Source organism: Nelusetta ayraudi, unplaced genomic scaffold (assembly GCF_046127955.1).
Source record: "Nelusetta ayraudi isolate G7.1 ecotype Tasmania unplaced genomic scaffold, CSIRO-AGI_Nayr_v1 ptg000100l, whole genome shotgun sequence".
In the NCBI taxonomy this organism is placed as follows: Eukaryota; Metazoa; Chordata; class Actinopteri; order Tetraodontiformes; family Monacanthidae; genus Nelusetta; species Nelusetta ayraudi.
Window position 1 is genome coordinate 335355 of NW_027466150.1, and position 20040 is coordinate 355394.

General features: G+C 45.6%; 1 protein-coding gene across 1 annotated transcript; it reads left to right on the plus strand.

The window, feature by feature from the left end:
* The first annotated feature begins 427 nt into the window (after positions 1 to 427).
* Positions 428 to 18699, plus strand: LOC142903014 (atypical kinase COQ8A, mitochondrial-like). The gene is made up of 17 exons (XM_076048413.1): positions 428 to 900; positions 5020 to 5113; positions 5628 to 5710; positions 5804 to 6057; positions 6449 to 6644; positions 6745 to 6811; positions 11410 to 11484; positions 12989 to 13117; positions 15097 to 15182; positions 15265 to 15405; positions 15683 to 15764; positions 15879 to 15972; positions 16247 to 16388; positions 16466 to 16573; positions 16659 to 16724; positions 16856 to 16942; positions 17431 to 18699. Exons 2-17 carry the CDS (start codon positions 5026 to 5028, stop codon positions 17749 to 17751), a joined length of 2019 nt encoding a protein of 672 aa, XP_075904528.1. The 5' UTR covers positions 428 to 900; positions 5020 to 5025; the 3' UTR covers positions 17752 to 18699.
* The last annotated feature ends 1341 nt before the right edge of the window (positions 18700 to 20040 follow it).

Consider the following 20040-nt stretch of genomic DNA (forward strand, 5'->3'; position numbering starts at 1 on the left):
GCGGCAGAGGGTTAGATACGATTTTTTTCAGGGCTGGCGAGGACGAGGACCCTCACTAAAAAAAATTACCTACGGAACACAAACATCAACAAACACGTTTGAGTTAGATTTTTGTCGAATCGGTGTTCGCAACAAAAATTGAATCTGTACGATATTTTTGTTGCTGCTTTCAGGTGGACACGTGCCCTTACCTAAACCTCGGCATAAACAAGTTAAGACGTCTCGCAAAAACGCTGCGCTGTGTTTATCCTGCGCAACCAACCAATCGCGGGTCGTGTGCCCGTCCCCACCTCCTTTCAACGGACACTCTCGACCAATAGGAGCGCCGGAAGGGCCGAGGGGGCCGTAGACTGTTTTGAGACACACCAACATTTCTGATTCTGATTGGCGGAGCTGAGGAACGTGCCTTCCCCCTTAAATGTGAGGAAATTGGGTCAGATTAGACGAGGAGGAATTGCAATATTTCTGTTTTTATTGCTGACGCCAGTAAAAACAAGTGGCGTTGTCGTATTTTGACGCCGTGGCTCCACCGCGAAGCGAGCGAGAGAAGCCGGAAGTTGTGAACGCGTGGCTGAGGAGGGGAGGAGGGACGGGTAAGGGTAGGGGGACTCCGCCAAGTTGATAAATAAGGTGGTTGGTTGACCTCGTGGTGCAGGCGAGACGAGGCAGACGGAGCTGGATTAGAACCACTGGCACCCGCAGCAGTGCAGACAAGAGGACGGGCAGCAGAGTGAATCACAGCCTCTCTCAACAGCAGCGGAAACCCCGTCAGCCGCCAGCTCGACAGCCGCACACAAGCACCTCGCACTCGGCGGCTCCACGGTGACCTTGTTTGACAGAGTTTTGCAGCGAGAATCAGAGTGAGGGGTTTTGGGGAGGGGGGGACTGACGCAGCTGCTGGTGAGTACCACATTGTTCAACCTAAAGTCTTAAGGTCTGTAAACGCTTGCGTTAAAGTGGAATTTTTTTTTTTTTTTCAGCTCAATCAGTCGGTTTGTTTGTTTTTGATAATCCGTGCGCAAACAACAACAACAACAACAACAACAACAACAACTAATAATAATAATCATAATAATAATCATAATAATGATGATGATGATAATAATAATAATGGAATGTCATTTATAATGCACTTTACATTTAAGCAATCTCAAAGTGCTACAGAGACAAAGACAATAAAGAGAAATAAAAACAGAGTTCTACTAAAAGCTATTCTAAAAAAAAAAAAAACACCTCAGACTCCCCTGCAGCTCTTTGAGGTCCTCGGCTGTAAACTTTCTGGCATGGCTATTTATCGAAGGACAGGAACACCTTCTGTTATTGTCTTCAGGCCAGACAAAAATATATGTATCTCAAGTCCGTAACAACGCGTGTGCATCTGTTATTACAACACGTCCTGGAGGAACTTCGTGACACAATTGAAACTGGCCATCCTGGTTGATGTGAAGTTGAACACCTGCCTCAAGGGACTTGGTTTTGAATTTGAAAAATGGGAACTTTCTGTTCTGACTTTTAGGGAACTAAAACCAGCGAATTTATCCTCCCATTTGAGTTGTACATGTGTTCATTTTTTTTTTTTCAAACAAGGTGTTTTATAACAGTCAATTTGGCTATTACTGTTTCAATTCTCGGGTTCTAACAATTACTTTAAACTTTACTTTATTCGGGGCTGAGCCTCAGCGAAGTCCTGCTCAAATCCGAGCAGGTCGTCGCAAGGCGAAGACTCGATTGTATTTGTAATTATTATTATTATTATTATTATTATTATTATTATTATTATTATGTAGGTCTAAATGGGCTAAAATTAGTGAGTGACCACTGCACAATGAGCTCATGTTTAAAATAAGTCAATGCATGCACACAGTCTTCAGGGGCAAGCGTGCAAAAATAGCTGCTTGGCTCACGGCGACGTCTTCTTTCTCTTACGGGAGTGCCGTGCATCTTTTACACGTGGTAACAGAACAGCCACACCGCTAGAGAGCTGGGATTGAGGTAATCTCTTATGCACTTGTATACTATATATGAATAAACCTGGGATTTGAATGCCATTGTGAGAAAGGACAGTGGACATTTACAGCTGTCACTCTGCTTGTCTTTAAGTCTAATATAAACCAAACTGATCAAACTGATTAAGAACAGCATGTTTAGCCCTCTGTTTACAGCCCTTAGAAATAATAATAAAAAAAGAAGTTCTGCTGTCTTTGAAAGTCCCCCACGTGTTCGGAACGGAAGAAAAACAAGCTCAATGGGGAAGGAATTCCCTCTGTGACATCACAAAGGGTATAGGGTTGTAGCACAAACAGTGAAAAGTTGATCAAGTGTAAGAAGGAAAAGATGGACTTTTCCGATTTCGAAGGACAACTCTACTTAATACTTGGAGCAAAGTGTATTTGGCATAATGCTAATAAATTTCTGATGTTAGGCAAGTACGTCTGTCATAGGACAGTGGGGTTGACTATATCCACAGTTTCCTGGATGGAAGGCACACGTTGTTTTGATCAATGACGCAGATATTACGGGCTTTCATCCGTCTTGCGGCGTCTCAGGAAACATGCCTGCAGTCACGTTTCCCCTGTTGGCAACAGTGTGGGGGGGAATCACAACTCCGCAAGTGAACGGGGAAGAATTTCCAGCTGCTGGTGCAGGATTGGAAGCCGAGGCCGGGGCCGGGACGGGAGGCTTTCGGGAAGCCGGTAATAGACTGGCGCACATACTCAAAAGGCTGTGTTGTTTGGGTATTTCTGAGGCTGTGAGTCAAGCGCTTGTGGAGGCTGGCGCAGCAGCGGCGGCAGAGTCCAAGCAACAACCAGTGGAAAGAACGAAAAAGTGTGTCACAAGTATTTTAAAGTGACCCTTCAACCACTGGGCATCGGGTCTGGCCCGCTCTGCCCTTTACCGTTTTGTGTTGGTCTCTGATCAGATTCCAATTGCAGAGGAACAGTTCAGCACCGACTGCGCTCGTACACGGCAAGTTGCTCAATAGTTTGATATGCTGCGATGAGTCGGGTCTTTTAATCGGCAGCCTCAGATTTTGCAAGGGAGCTTATTCATCCAGCGCCAACGGTTCTTAATTCTGCACCATGATTCATTTATATGATGAGAATGCTGTGCTGCAGCGGCAACTGTTCGCTTGTTCCCGTTTGTCCTCCCGTGCACATTCAAGCGTTCCACTTCTCCTGCCAGACTGTGCACTGCCTCATGCAAAAACACTGTGTTTCAGCTTTGGCTAAAACTGGTGCTTTGTTGTAGCTTCAACGTGTTTGGAAGGAAGACAGAGCCAACACCTGTTTGGGAGAGGTAGCAGTCCCCTGTGTGACATCACAAAGGGTTTTTTTTTAGAACTGCCTGGAAATAGTACTAGATAAAGGATATTGGCTCATGTTAATGTTATCAAACATCAGAAAAGTGAATTTAGCACAAATGAAAATACACCAAATAGATTCTTGCTTCAAGGAAACAAACAAGTTCCTTAATTTTCCACACATTTCTTGTTACATTCGGAGCAATTACCTCATTGTTTTAGTTTTTGGACGCACGGGACGATCCCGTCCAGAATGTGCCCAATTTTTGTGCGTGAACTCAGTCGCAAGCTGAGTCAATCCACAGTTTCCCAGAATAGAACGGGTCGGCGGTGCCGCTGTTCTATTGTTGTTCAGCGCGCGGACTGTTGGACACGGGTGCATTTTAAACTCAACTGTGTCCGGGAAGAATTTCTGCACGCGCACTTGTCTTCTCCCATTTTATGCTGCGCTTTGTAGAATAGAGCTGAGGCCCTTGAGGACGAGGAGGAATGACCCACTTACCAACTATGTGTATGTGTATGTATTTTTGTGTGTGTGTGTGTGTGTGTGTCTGTGTGTGTGTGTGTGTGTGGTAGTCGTGATGCATTGCTTCAACTCTTTGAGCTCTTTCCACTGGCCCGTATCCCAGCCCAGCAAGCTGTCGGTGCACGTTGTCCCGCCCGGAGACAACAACACCTGGAGCACAAAACACACTCGGATACACTGCAGGCCACGGTAGAGAGGAATGCGGTGCTGTTTAGATTGGAGAAGTGAGCCCAGATAGATGCAAGGGAGCGGGTGGCTGTCGGGACACATTCTGTCATTGTCTCTTTGACACACAAATACAGCACAACAGCCAGAAAATTCTCTACGCCTGCGCCTGTTCCCTCTGGACTCTCTTTGACCTCAGCCAAAAAAAAAACAAGACATAAAAAGAAACATGGATAATTTAATAAAAAGAAAACCATGTTTCTTGTTGGGCATTTAATAAAACACAAGAAAGTGCAGTAGCATGATTTAAAATGGCAATATTTGGGTTATGTCTGCTATTTATCTCTTGTTTCTTCAAGATGCAAGGTCTAAACAAAGGTTATGTTACACAAAAAGTGACTTTACATTAAAGGAACAAGACAAAAAAAAAAAACCTGTTTCCTGTACACAATCTCCACCATGGAAGTTCTTTCAACTTCCAATTTATTGACCTTAAAAAGTCCAGATTAAATGAAACAAAAAAAATGTTGCTCGGTACGAGCAGACAAAGCCTCACTGTATCTGCTTGCGTTTGACCGAATAGTGAGTGCAAGTGGAGTATTTTTAGACAAAGTCTTAAAGTCATCCGAAGATTTGACAGCTGTGTATTTATGCGAGTGAGTGGGTGTGTGTGTGTGTGTGTGTGTGTTATTTTGGCAGCAGAATGTGTGTGCGGATGATGAGCTTTGTCCACTTGTCCATCCATCCGTCTGCCTCTGCCGCTCTCATGCTGACTGACGGGTGGAAATATAGAAACGTGACCCCCCCCTACCGGAGCTGCACATGCTCCCCGTGTTTGCATGTGTGACTGTTTGCGTGCCACTCCAGTGCTCACCCGTCCGTCAAGCAGGGAATAAGATCTAACACAACGCTCTGGGGGGTTGTGTGGTGCAATCCTCAAGCAAAAAGATGATATGAGATATTAAATATGGCCTGCACTTAAAATTTGCCTCTGTCTGTTTTTCGCCCTCTTCTGTGTCTCCCACAGTGCACCATGGCGGGCGACATGATGCTGCTAATGCGTGGCTTGGCTAAGTTGAGCCAAGCGGTCGCGGAGACTCAGGGCAGCACCCTGCGCACAGGTCAGCTCAACATTTTAAAGGACCCATATCATTCAAATTCCAAACACCAAAGATGATGCCCTAAAACATGCAGCACTGGAAATCAGCTCTTAGTGATGTCACAAGGGGTACCAAAACCTCTAACTGATTAGTTACGACACCCACAGCCAGGTGTTGGCGGACACAACCTTGTTGTTGTCCCTTTCCAAACATGTGGAAGGCAGGAAACATTTTTATGTGGCTGAAATTTATAGTATCAGGATTTTTGGTTTTTCCAATCCAAGGTTTTCCAAAAATTTGGAGGAAAAAAAAAAGAAGTTTAAAGTCAGATTTAGCCATTTTTACAAAAGTGCTAAATCTAAATGGAAGCATCAAAGAGGGACAAACACATTAAGCAATAAAGTACATTTTGCATTATGCTTGACCTTCCATAATGAAAAGAGGAAATGGTAAAATGACCTGGACAGGTAAAATATATAGCATGTGAAGTTTGAAAAGTAAACATTATGGTGTGTGTGTGTGTGTTTTTAAACAGGTGTTCCAGGAGTTGGCGCTGCGGTTCAAGGTGTCCAAGCAGCTGCAGAGCAAGGCCTCTCCGCTGCTTTCACCAAAGTGCAGGTGTGCTTCTTTTTTAACACTTCAAATTTTTGATCATTTGATTATTTGTTTCATTCAATGTGTATAATTTCTCCTCTTTCTTTACACCTGCAGGAGTTGACGGGTCAACAGCAGACCTCCCCTCAGGAGTCGGAGTTCGACTTCCCTGCGGACGACGATGTCGCCTTCTCCTCCTCTGAGTTCGGGGAGGAAGCGGCGAACTTCCCGGCGGATCACGCGGGAAGCGGCCACGAGGCAGCCGGAGCCTATCAGAGCGCGGCGGGCGGCAAGCAGACGTTGTTCGAGGGCTACAACGATCCCAGCAAACAGTTCGGCGGACACACCAGGTCCTACCACCGGGACGCCAGGTACGGTTGCACCCCCCTTCTGCTTTTGATTAGGGGTGGGGAAAATAAATTTTATTCTTAGATTAATCAGAATTATGACATTGCCAATTATGAATTGACAGTCGTTTCTGTTATTATCAATAAAAGATAATAGAAAGTAAATTGGTCTGTTCAATATGGATAATTAGAAATGACTTTGTTTCTAAGTCACACAGTGAGGAGGGAAAAAAATATATGTACATATAGGAATCGTGATAAATCGCTATTCTCGATTAATCGCGATTAATCAGTTGAGTCGTAGCCCTCTGGATCGGAATCGAATTGAATCATCAGGTGCCTGGTGATTCCCACCCCTACTTTTGATCCTCGAGCTTCGAGCCGCGAAGATTGACGGGCGTCGCTCTCGTCGCAGGCATTTCGTGGCGCACCGCCACCTCTACAACCACAGTCCCAACAGGCACCTGTGGTCGCGGCTGTACCGCCAGTGTCAGGCCGCCCAGCTCAGGACGTACCACCAGGACCAGACCACCGTGGGGGGGCTGACGGCCGAGGACATCGAGAAAGCCAGGCAGAGCAAGAGAGCCGAGGGCAAACCGCACAAACAGATGGCAAGTCGGCGCGGTCGAAAAAAAACAAAAAAACACAACAACCTCCAGCTTGTATGTGCTCCCTCGGCGACGTTTCTCACTCGTCTGCTTCCCTCCACAGCTGAGTGAGAGGGCCCGAGAGAGGAAGGTGCCAGTGACTCGGCTCAGCAGACTGGCCAACTTTGGAGGTACAGTAACACAGATTCTATTTATAGCCCATGAGTTGGCAATTTAGTCAGTCTGTATGGAAATGAATTGGAAGAGATTGAATCCAACTGTGGTTGTATGAAACAGACTGAAGCCATTTCTCTCTGCTAGATTGAACAACACACATTCTCACTGGGACAGGAAAGCGAACTGCTGATTTCATGTGCCACGCCCTGATTAATTACCCCTTTGGCTTTTACAGTATGGGAAATTCACCCCCCCGGCACACCCTTATACATACACAAAATCACACTGAGATAGGAGAGTCCAGCCAGTCACGCTTCTCTTCACAGGTGTGTGGGGAGGTGTGGCTCTGCCACTGCCTTTTCTCAGAAGGAAGAACTGAACCCAAAACATTTCGGACTCTCCTGTTGGTGTAAATTTCTTTTTTGTCACGCTTCACTCGCAAATGTTCTCGCCACGCACCCACTCTGCCAAGGTCTTGCACCACCTTCATCAGAATTGACTGTTGAAAATCACATTTCGTTGTGCTGTGCCGGTGTCGAGGGTCCTTAGTCCCAACAATAAGCCCCCACCACGCTTAATAAGCCAGAGTCAACAGCTCCGAGACAGCTGTCGTTGTGATGCAACTGCGTGACCTTCTCAAAGTCTTTGCGGTGATTAACCTGGCGACACCCCCGCTCAGTGTGCACACAGCGCGGGCAGGCGTACGTAGCGGCAAGCGCATTAGCGCGAGGAGGGCGGCAATAATAGAGATATGGCAGGCGGGCGAAATAAGTCGGCGACCGAACTAATTGAAGTCGAGCGCCTCAAGATGAACAGGAAATTAGGTCAGGCTTTTTTTCTTTTTTTTTTTCTTCGCTCTGCAGCGGACCCGTGTTCCTGTTTAGATAAAAACACGGCTTGATAGAACAATAGACGAGCCACAGGGCAACCGCAATAAAAAAATGTGCACTGACCGGTTGTTTGCTCTTTCCCCTTATCAGAGTAGGTCGTTATCTCGGTAGTTAAGCGGGAACATACTAAAATAGCAACATGTCCCTTTAACCTAAATATACAAGTAGATGGTAAGATTCAAAAATATGTTTTTTAATCTCAGGACTATAAAAAATTATAATAAATAATAATAGTGTTAAGATTGGCTCTTAACACTCATGTTCACCTGCGCCGCAAAGTAAAACCCGCACAGCCGTCTTGACAAGCTCCTCCAGACGGCTCTTCTAAATCGTTCATTTTTCACAACCAATCAGATTCCCTCAAGGATACAGAGGAAGGAGGAACAGGGATTTCTCAAAGATATCATTATATAACGCTGACAGCAGCCACAGCTAAAGAGATCAGCGTGGATGCTGCGATTAAAGCAGGTTTATCAGACCCGAGCAGCATCTTAATATTAAAAAAAGGTAGCAAAAACCTTTTTTTTTTTTTTCAACATTGTTCTCTTTACTCTTGACTGGCTTTGGCGCAAGGTTAGTTAGTGCAGCCCTACCCTCGTAAATCTGCAATGTCCGTCCATCGCAATTGACGGCTCATCCCGACACCTTCTAAAGTTTGCTTCCCCTCCACAGGCACTTTCCATGAACCCTTTCCCCAGATGCTTGCGTGGGGTAAATTGTAAGGAGCCGGGAAAGTTTCCACCTGGCGTGTCAGGTTGCAGAACACGACTCAAGCGTCTCGTGAAAACATCCAGCACATGGACGTAATATTCGCGGCCGCACGCGGCATTGAAATTGAACAGAAGTTCAAGGCTTCTTTCAACACGGATGATTGACCAGTGAACAGGTGTCTCGAAACCAAAGAAACTTTTTTGAAGAGCGGAGTGTGATCAAGGTGAACGGGGCCGAGGCCGCGCTGCCAGGGCCGCATACGTACCAAAAATAAGCAGCGGAGCAAAAAAAAGCCACAGGAAGGGACTACAGTGAGGCGCTAAAAGCAGAGCCGGGTTGATTCAGCATGTTGATAGTTGTAACATTTAGAAGGTGTCGGAGAGTGTTGGCGAGGGAGGAGGCTATGTGCCCTCGACCCGTCCTTCTCACCGCTACAGCGTTTTTGTTGTTGACCAAGTTACATGAGCTCACCACGCTGTCGGCAGCGGGAAAGGCGGGTGTAGGGGTGAGATAAGAAGCAGCAGCAGTTGCAACAGTTTTGGTTTGATTAGTGGATAGGGAGAAAGTTTTCAAACGCTTTGAAAGTTCCTTAAATTTCTAAGGTGGAACTTTTTTTTATAGAGGAAAACAAAGACAGGATTTAGTTTGTTTGTTTTTTTCCTTGCTGGTCTTGCGGAACAGGATTGGCACAAATGGCACGATGGTACATCAGCTGCTTGGACACCTTGAACAGCAGTGCCAACTCCTGGAACACTGGATTAAAAAACACACATCATGCTGTTTACTTTTCAAACGTCACATGCAATCTATTCTACTGGTCCAGGTCATTTTGCCCCATTCCCTTTTCTTTATTTAAGGTCCAGGATTATGCAAAAATCACTTTATTGCTTAATGTTTTTGTCCCTCGTCAGATTTAAACTTCATTTTTTTTCCCACCAAATTGGAGAAACCAAAAATCCTGAAACTATAAATTTCAGCCACATGAAAATGTTTTTGATAAGTAACTGTACATGAGTAGTTTTGAGCTTCCCAAGTTACATCCATCATTGAAGCAAGCGAGAATAGCTATTCGGAAGAGCACTTTTAGCCTTATGCTTACAGCTTCCTGTGACAATAAACTGCAAGGTTTCTTTCTTGCTGAAACCAAATCCAATTTAACCTGTTTCTGACAAGCAGTTGAGCTGCACAAATAATTTCAGTTTTGTCGTGCGTTGTTCAAGGCTGCAAAAGCTACTCAGTCGTAGAGAAAACATAAATCTTGTTCTTGGTTTTTCTGCTCATCTTTTTAATGGGGAAGTGTTGACCGGCGCTGAGTAAACTGCCCACGTTGCAGCATCCACGCTGCAGCCGCCGCGATAGCTCTGAGTAACTTCCTGTTTTTGTCCCCACAGGGAAAAAAAAAAGTTGTCTGAAGTCCCCACCTCTTGGTTATCAGCTCAGTGGCTTAGTGGTAGTCGTTGTGGAGTGTCGTCCCTGAGGTTGCAAGATTGTGGGTCACGGCTGTTTCAAACCAAAGACTTGGTCAATGTTTACCTCATAGGACAAGACAGATACTCAGATGGGTCTCGTGCAATTCAGATGGGAGCTTTTCAAAGTGGATGCGCGAGCACTGACTCTTGAATCCCTGCTGTTTTCAAAGGCAAAAAACAAAAAAAGTATAATAAATAATAATAATCCCCATTTTCAACATTTTTCTACCTACATTACTGTGTTTTGTTGTTTTTAAAAATTTTTTTTGCATGCACAAAATGATCACGCGGGAAAACTGCTGCGCTCGCATGCAGTGACGGACGAGTCGGCCTTTGAGCACGCCGCTGCGGAGTGATTGACAGACACTTGTGCCTCGTGTGGGCGATAATAGAGATGCACCCGCTGGCGTCCTCCCCACTAGTTTAGATGGCGTGTTGTTCAAGCTTTTGCTTCAGATTTACACCTGCAACATCCAAAATTGCCACCAGAGCTTGCTTTTAAATGAAACATTTTTTGAAGATGAAGTGAGCTGCACATCCAGCTCATTTAAAGATAAACATGCTTTTTTTGGGGTGTTTTTTTTTTTTGTTTTGTTTTTTTTGGCAAAACCCTCGGTCACCCTGGTGCCTCGCAGCACCCTGTGTCCCAATCTGTCCAGCTCCTGCACTGCTGACTAACTGACGATTACGCAACGCCGAGTTACGTAAGGCTGAGCATCAGCAAGCTTGCAGGAGCGTGTGCCACCACTCACCCCTCTGCCCCCCCTCCACCCTCATCCACCCATCCAGTACGTGGTGGGGGCTTACCTCTTTTGTTGTCTACTAAAATAATCCCCCGCCGACCAAATGGAGCGGAGCTTTATTGTTAATGTGATTTAGACGATGAACGTAATCCTCCACGTGCGCTCTCCTCCGGTGACGGCTGAAACGCAGCTGCCGCCGACCCGTCACCGCACGCTGCTGAGCCGGAGGAGAAAAAATTCTCTTCCCCGTGCGCACATGTCGGGTCTCATGTTCTGCCGCTCGCTCGCATGTTGCCGTTTGGAACACAGAGTCTCTGCCTGCTCGCTGTGTTTACACCGCTTGCAGCAGGTTCACGTCGCTCGAGGGGCTTCAAGGTTGGAGGTGTTTTGCGTTCGCAAGTGCAGACTTTGGTTGCCACCGGTGGTTGTTTTGAGCTCTTGTTCCCCCGCACCGGTCTCCAACGAGTCTGCCCATTCTGACCTCTGACCCCTGACATCTACAGGGCATTTTCCTCCACATAACTTGTCGCTCACTGGATCTTTCGTTTTGCTTTTCGGGACCGTCCTCTGTAAACCCTAAAAAAAGTAGACCAGTAGATTATCATGAGCAACCATGTTCACCATGTTCAAAGTCACCTCAATCCCACTTACTGCACCATTCCAGTGGTGCATGCCTAAATATATTGAGTTGCTGCTACGTGATTGGCTGTTTTAGCCATTTGCATTGATGAGGAATTGAATGCTGTGCCACTAATGAAGTCCAGACAGATGACTCTCCTTCCCTGTGTGTTTCCACCAGGTCTTGCAGTTGGTCTGGGCATTGGAGCTCTTGCAGAAGTGGCCAAGAAGAGCATCAGGCACAATGGAGCAGCAGGTAATTCGGACGACTTTATCTTTGCAGCGCTTGCTTGATTGAAGGTGAATGAATACGTGATTATGACAAAAGTGAAATGAAGTGACATGCAAAGTTTGAAGTCTAAGCGCTTTATCAACACTCGGGGAATGTCTCTGGTCCAATCAAACCGCTTGCTTGATACTGTCTGATGTATAACCGTCTTTAAATCAGGGTTTAGATTTTTGTTGGTCAAACCTGCTACAGGTAGCAGAAGCAAAAGTCACCTTTAATCATTATTTGTAGCAAGAATTTGATTAAAATGTATAATTAGTTGTAAGAAAGTATTTCAAATCTGTCCGGGTGCCTCACAATTACTAGTTTAGTTTCCTCAGAAAGTGCTGGTTAATGTCTATACCCTGTTGGTGCAGGTACGCGAATTTGCAGCTCGTAGTTTTTTCGCTCCAAAGACTTCGTGAAGGGGGAAAAACAAAGTCTGCCGTCGCCTTTCAGAACCCTTCCCTTAAGCATGTCACCACTTGCTAACAGATGCCATCAGAGCACAGCGAGGGCTCCACCCACCCACCCACCCAACCTGCCCGCTGCCGTCGCTGCATGTGAACGCACACTTGGGCTAATCCCAGAACGGAGCCAAAGCTCAAAGCGTGAACAGGCGTAAAAGCTGCTCTGCTTGTGCGTCTGTGTTTTGTGTGTTAATCCTGTTTCTCTTAGTGTGTGTGTGTGTGTGTGTGTGTGTGTGTGTGTGTGTGTGTGTGTGTGTGTGTGTGTGTGTGTGTGTGTGTGTGTGTGTGTGTGTGTGTGTGTTAAATCGCTGTTAAAGCCTCTAATAAGGCCTTCAGACACACTGAAACACACTACCTAATGACCTACTGACACATTTACACACTAATACACATTTTCATGAGGTGAAAACTTGAGAATTTCAGTATTTCTTGCTAAATACTCAATTGGTCACCAATGCCGAGGTCATTAACGACTTAACCCAGTGTTTCTCAAAGTGGGTGGCGCAGGGTCACGTCTGGGGGGGGTGCGAAACACCGGGTGGGAGGGAGACGGGGCGCCCGGGGGAACGCGATATTATGACTTAGCGCACGCAACGCTCAACCTCATCTCGTGTGGCAGGTAGAAAATGTGATGTTGTCGCATGACTGATGTTGTTGATGTGGTCAATTTCATCAAAACAAGACCCCTGAAAGCGCGGCTATTCTCTGCACTTTGTGAGGAGATGGGAGCACAACATAAGGATGGTGGATGTTACAAAAGTGGTTTGCCAAAAAAAGTGATTTGCACAGCAGAAAAGTATAGAAGAGTATTCTTGTTTAAAAAGTAATGTTCAGGATTTGATGTCACAAAGAGTGATTCGCTAAAGTTGTTTATTTGTACAATATAATGGGGAGGGCATGACAAATTTTCTTCCTCCAAGGTGGGGCGTGACAGAGAAAGTTTGAGAACCACTGACTTAACCCATGTCCCCATTGACATTAAGCTGTGAAAATCATCCTCTGTCTGATCGGTTCACCTGCAGGTGAATCCAAGAAAGGCGTGCTGGACTCCAGCCCCTTCCTGTCGGAGGCCAACGCCGAGCGCATCGTCCGAACCCTGTGCAAGGTCCGAGGAGCCGCGCTCAAACTGGGCCAGATGCTCAGCATTCAAGGTTCGGCCGCACTCTCACAGGTTGCAGATGTACGGAAGTGCTGCGCTGCCACACTAGAAAAACAAAACACGGCTCAGTATCACATTATAATGCCAAACTATCACATGAAAACATTGAAATTATCATGAAAAAACCTGATAGTTTTATGAAATAACGTGATAGTTTCACGTTGTAACATGAAAATGATCACGTAATAACACCTATTTTTTTTCTAGTATGGCAGCAATACGCTTCCGTACTGATGTCTGTCTTTAGAAAAAAAACGTCCCTCATTTTGAGGTTAAGTGAAATGTGCCGAGAAATTGCGGTCAGTTGCCAACGAAGGAGAAAAAGTTGGCGCAGACCTGTTATTTATTTCGGTTTACCGGCGCCTGCCAAAGGTTGACTTCAGGTTTGCCAAACGTGCTGCTGTCGTCTGTGACCTGCGGATCAAAACACGGAGAGTTCAGCTTTGATTGAGTTTTTTGGACGCTCGGATCGAGTTGTGACTGAAACATTTTGCTTTCGGCAGGGAGACGCAAACGGTCGTTTGAGCTTCTGGGAAATGGGCTTCATTGGCGGAGGTCGCTGCTCGTTTGTGTCTTTTTTTTTTTTTTTTCCTTCCTCCCTTTATTTGCACACCAGATTCCAGGCAGTAAACACCGCGTTGCAGAATGAGGGCGGCCGGGATCTGGTGTCGCCGGGCGCATCGCCGTGTTTGCGTCTGTAGCCGGACACTGACCGTCGACCCCCGGCCTTTTGGCTCTCACAAACTGGCCTCACAACAGGGTTCGACCACGCTGGAGTGTTTAGCATAAATACAGCACGTACAAACACAGGTGTCAGATTGTCCTTGGGACGGGAACTCACTAGTCTGTGATGTGTTATTATATCGACAACAAAGTCATAAACTGAAATTCATTCCTCTCTCAGGATGGGATTGGCCAGCGTGAATCTGGATTATTAGATTAGTTGCAGTAACCTCAAAACAATGAACAGAATAATCTGTATTTGTGTGTGTTGTTGATAAACTTGCAGTTTATCTTCGTTCCGATCTGGTCGACTCTTTGTCTCACGCCGCCCTGCAGTTACAACAGTAGCTGCAATTCTATCACCCCTAGAATTCCGCAAAACTAGTAATGGAAACCAGTTTCCATTATTTGCTTCGAAAAACCTCTTAAATATCGCCAAAAGGTTTTTTTGTTCTCCTAAGGTGGTTTTTCAGACACATCGATATAACGCAAAGGTGTCGTGGAAACAATTTTTTCACATTTACACGTCAGTAGAAATTTTTAGAAACATCGCTTTTATTTAGCAAAAAAAACTGTCATGGAAGCGCTACTACTGATAGAGGTGAAAGGTTTTTGTGCTCGTCTGGGATGGCAGGAGGACATCCAGTAAATTAGCTGCTGCTGCTGCTGCTGCTGCTGCTGCTGCTGCGTTTGGTCGCTGCTGACATTTACGGCTCTCGGCAGGAATGTTCCCGTGGCCACATGACTCTGCATTTAGCCATTGTAGCTCCAAGCACAGGTCCAAAATAGCTCAGCGGTCACATAGTATGTCCAGTCTTTTGTTTTTCATCCTCGACCCCCAGTGAAGCTGCCTCGCATGATAAATCACACCAAAAAAAAAAACAACCCTCAAAAGGTCTCCGGGATGTTTAGCCCAGTGTTAACAGCCTCCTGCGAAAGTTGATGCTTTGTCAGGCCTGGCACGTGCTTGAAAGGGCACCTAGATAAGGTAAAGAAGGTTGAGCCAGTGGAATGACTCTGTGCCCTTTGTGACATCACAAAAGGCCAAAGGAGCTGGAAGCAAAAGGGGTAAATGATGGATTTTACTCACTTCTGGTGCGTTTCGCTGACAGACTGGAGGCATAGATTGTTGAAAACAGTGAAAGAGTGCGTAATGAAATAAAATGACAATGATAATGAAATTTGTGGTTTGGCCAGCATCCTAACGAGTTTGGTCTCTGAACAAAGTCGTCTTTTCTCGGTTGCCAGACGACGCTTTCATCAACCCCCAGCTGGCCAAGATCTTCGACCGCGTGCGACAGAGCGCCGACTTCATGCCAATCAAACAGATGACGGTAAGTTGTGTCTTTTTCTGACCTTTACCAATGTCAAATGTCCCAGGCAGCCTAAGTCACATTTGTGTGTGTTGTTGTACAGAAAGCCTTGAACAGCGACTTGGGCCCCAATTGGAGGGACAAGCTGGAGTCGTTCGAGGAGCGTCCGTTCGCCGCAGCGTCCATCGGCCAAGTTCACCTGGCGAGGATGAAGGACGGCCGGGAGGTGGCCATGAAGATACAGGTGAGCCACACAGTGGTGTTCAACTTTGATTTGAGCAAATATTTAACTATATTTTTATATTTTTTTAATATATAGTTTTGTTTTGTTTTTTTTTAATAATTTTTATTTCTAATCTTGAAAAGCCATAGAGTGAAATAGATTGTGTAAACATCTGATTTAATATGACATTAAAGGCAACTTTGGCTGAACAAAAAGCACAGAATGACCAAAATAAGTTAAAAGAAAAAAAAAAGTACCGTAAGGATTTTAGTCTCAGCTTCTTCTATTTTGTGTTCAGTACCCCGGCGTGGCTGAGAGTATCAACAGCGACGTGAACAACTTGATGACGGTGCTGAATATGAGCAACGCCCTGCCTGAAGGTAAAACCTGCCAACATGCAAACAATGTCTGTGTTCTTTATTTTGCCAACTCGGCTCAAAGGTCGCACCAGCAAAATAAAAGCTTGACCTTCACCTTGTGTTTGCGTCTGGCAGGTCTGTTTCCGGAGCACCTGATAGACGTCATGAGGAGAGAGCTGACGCTGGAGTGCGACTATATCAGAGAGGCTCAGTGTTTAAAGAAATTCCGGTGAGTCTCTCGCAACGTCTCATTTCTCAGGTGTTTTTTGACATTATGTAGGAAAGAAAGGAAATTATCATATTGCACAAATTCATTTTGTGACAATATTAGGTGTTTCCAGCTTTTCCTGAAACCTATAAAACCTTTAAAGCCTCTTTTAAAATGCTAATTTGAAGCCAAAAACACTTTTCCTCTTTCAAGCTTATGATTCTGCCTCCTTCTGCCCTCTTAATTTTGTGCTTCTGCATCTTTTGACTTCCATCTATCCCTCCCTCACTCTCAGCGAGCTTCTGAAGGACCACCCCTTCTTCTACGTACCAGAGGTGATCGACGAGCTGAGCAGTCGCCACGTCCTCACAACGGAGCTCGTGCCCGGGTTCCCTCTGGACCAGGCCGAGAACCTGTCGCAGGAGCTGAAGAACGAGGTCAGCAAGCAAACGAACGGCAAAGTCTGGGGCACATTTTTTTTTATATATTTTTTTACATTTACTCCTTGTTACAGATCTGCGAGAACATCCTCATGCTGTGCCTCAGGGAGCTGTTTGAGTTCAGGTACATGCAGACCGACCCCAACTGGTCCAACTTCTTCTACGACCCGCAGACGCACAGGGTGAGTCAGACACGGGCCGCAGTCTCTCAACAGGCTGTTCAGCAGGCTAATCCGGGGCCTGTGACTGACCGTCTCGTCCCCGCAGATCTCGCTGCTGGACTTTGGAGCCACGAGAAGTTTCGATCAGAGCTTCACAGACGTCTACATCGAGGTAAATTCAGCCAGGAAATAAGTTCTGAAAGGATATCGGCCAAGAAGAGATTTTGATCGTTACGCACAGTGCTTCTTGTGGACAAATTTTCAAATATTGGAATGTTTCAAGAGGACGTGCTTGTGTCGCAGGTCATCCGTTCAGCTGCTGAAGGCAACAGAGATGGAGTTCTCCAGAAATCCATTGACATGAAGTTCCTGACTGGGTTTGAGTCAAAGGTAAACCTATAGGGCACAGCAACAACTGCGGCTGTAGGCTCAACTCTGACACCCATTGGCGTCAGAGTGGAATTACAGCTTGTGCAAACCTTAAGTGTTTATAACTTGTGTGTGCTGCTTGGACTTGTCCCTGGAAATTGGAAAAGTCCATATTTTATTATGTGCATGTTCCACATTCCAGGAAGCATGTGTTATAACATACAGATCCAAAAAAAGCCCTCTGTGATGTCATAAGGGGCAAAGATCCCTCTCGGGATTTTACTCCTCCCTCTTACCGCTTTGTCCTTTATGTGCTTGCAAACACGTTGAGGTTCCGTCAAAAAAGCTGAAACCCGCAGGAGGCTGCAAACAGGGGGCTAAATATGCAGTTTTCTGCAGAACTGCATATATAGTCATCATCAAGGGTTCCTCACTGAAATCAAGGATGCAAAAAAATGTTCGATAATGAGATTTTAAAACGGTCTTCCCTCCTTCCTCCCCTCGTCCAGGCGATGGTCAACGCCCACGTGGACGCGGTGATGATCCTGGGCGAGGCGTTCGCCTCCAAAGAGGCCTTCGAGTTCGGCTCGCAGTCCACCACCGAGAGGATCCACAACCTCATCCCGGTGATGCTCAAGCACCGGCTCACCCCGCCGCCGGAGGAGACCTACTCGCTGCACAGGAAGATGGGCGGCTCCTTCCTCATCTGCTCCCGGCTGGACGCCAAGCTGTGCTGCAACGACATGTTCCAGAAGGCATACCACAAGTACTGGGAGGGCCGCACGGCGCCGCCGGCCCACCAGGCCGAGCAGAAGGCCAAGGCCAATTGACGGACGCGTCCTGAGCGCCGAGGTTAGAAAACGGACAGCGAAGGTGAACGTGAAGACATGGGGAACAGTCGTGTTGTCACGCGTCGCATGAATGTAAAAGGAGGTGGGAATTTTATCTCTGGGTGGTTTCGGCTTTTTCTTCTCTTTCTTTCTCTCTTTCATTCGTTAGTTTGATTTGTTTCACTCAACCTCCCAGATTTAAAAAAGAAAAGAAAAAGAAATCGCACAAGTAGTCTCGATTGCTGTTTTGCGTCAATGAAAAAAATCCTGATTGTTTTAAAATAGGAGTGAATATACAGCCGCTGTTAGGACACTAACAGATATTTAGGAGGTTTGCATTAATGATTTTGATTCCGTAAATGCTTTTTGTTGTTTGTTTGTTTTTTAATGCCAACAAAAAGCATAGCCTTCGTAACTTGGGATTTGAATTCTTCCCGCATTTCGCTTTCATAGCACCAAGCATGATTATTTTCTTTTCCTCTCAAAATGTTTGAAAATTACATGTGAACTGCATGTGTACATATAGAAGTATATAGATCCATGTTATTCACTGTAAGGAGGCAGCGAGGTGTTTTATCATGAAGGTCGCGGGAATGAGCTCCAGCCTATGATCTCCCATGGCCACTAGGTGGCGATCTATTCATGCAATGACGGGTGTCCTTATGGAGCGCTCTCTGTATTTTGCTGTGTAAATGCAAGTTGCATTGTCAAAAAAAAGCATGTTTTTTTTTTTTTTAAAGGATTAAAAACAATCACGGTGCCTCTTGATTCAAGTGGAAGGAGTTTTCCTAGAAATCCTGACTTTATATTTCATATCCAGACTTACTGACCACATGGTTGAAATGTCTTTGTCTTTATTATTAGTTTTGTTTTTTAATCCAAATGGGTTCTCTGTTGAAAGTTGTGATAAAGGATCTTGTATGGACAGAGTAAAGAATTTATACTTGTCATGTGGCTCTGTGTGATATTTGGAAACATGTTTTTTTTTTCCATCCTATACACGATGCTGATTTCATTTCATTTTATTTTATTCCATTTTTTGTTCCACTTTTTGGATCATGGAACTCAACGTATTTCAGAGCCTTGCAAGCTTATCAAAAGATTTACTGATTCAATTCCTTGTTCAATGCCACCCGCTGCGCTCCACTTGCTGGCATTCTAGCCACCTGTATATCCAGGGAGCGCATGTGACTCCCAGGAGGGTCAACAGGAGGTGCGCTTAAGAGTCCGGATTCATCTCTGGAGCGTGAGGGGGTTGAATCAAACAATGTTTTGGAGAAGATGGAAGAAAATGAGACGGTATATTGCAATTATGACCCTGATGAAAGGTGATGGGATCCTGATGCTTTCCTCTCGCCTGCCAGAACTGGAGGTAACAGCTCGATGCAGTAGTGGTAGTTCCTGTGATAGGTGGTCACCAAGACCAGCTGTGGGAGCAGATGCCTAAATGTCCTGATAAAGTGTTCACCGTTGTGTTGCGTGTTGCCTCTCAATGTGTTTTTTATGGTGCAAAAGCTGAAGTGGAAATAATTTGGCTCCCGTTGCGTTTACACGAAGCAGCGGATGCACGTGCGTTTTTATCTGCTCTGAAAGTGCAAATGGTGACGAATCCTTATTTGGTGAGAGAAGAGTCGGCGGGTTCAGACGGACTCCTTGAAGAAAAAATAACAACTCTTAACACAAAAAACACATTTGCCTCTCAGTATAATCTGTGTTATTTCCGTGCCTGATGCCGGCATTGATGGTGGTTGATGACACTATTTTTGTTATTGCCATGGAGACTGATTTTGTGTTTGCATGGCGTCACTGAGACACAACCCAGCCTTGTGCAGCATGTTAAGGTCTATGAATATACCGTCTCTTCACTTGTAGGAGGCTGATAAGAAAAGTTCTACTCCTCAGCATGTGGGGTAATCAACACAAATCTCAGAGGGGGAAGAGGAATTTTCTTTGGATTTTCTTCTCTTCTGCAATTAAAACTGGCTTTGAGTAACAGATGCTGGCTAAACTACAGTGAGTTTGATTTTTCAGCCGTGTCTCTCACATGATGGCGCGCTCGTATTCCTTAATCACCTCCAGACAAAAAGCCCATTAGAGGCTGAAACGCGATCGGTCCTGTGCGTTTGGCCTGGCTGCAGCTCTGTGTTGACTTTCAATCACATGGCGGTTCCCTCAAGGGAAGCAACACAAACGACCTTCAGACTCCTCAAATCCTATTTTTCTTAGCCGCAGCATTCATGAACACACAAAAAAACGAGCTTGGCCCCTAATGTCACAGGGTTCAGTGAT

Excerpts from the sequence above, each read along its gene's own strand:
- LOC142903014 (XM_076048413.1), top strand. The coding sequence starts at position 5,026 with ATGGCGGGCGACATGATGCTGCTAATGCGTGGCTTGGCTAAGTTGAGC. Across the intron at positions 6,812-11,409 it reads CAGACTGGCCAACTTTGGAG|GTCTTGCAGTTGGTCTGGGC; the intron begins GTACAGTAACAC and ends TGTTTCCACCAG. Across the intron at positions 16,574-16,658 it reads ACGACCCGCAGACGCACAGG|ATCTCGCTGCTGGACTTTGG; the intron begins GTGAGTCAGACA and ends TCGTCCCCGCAG.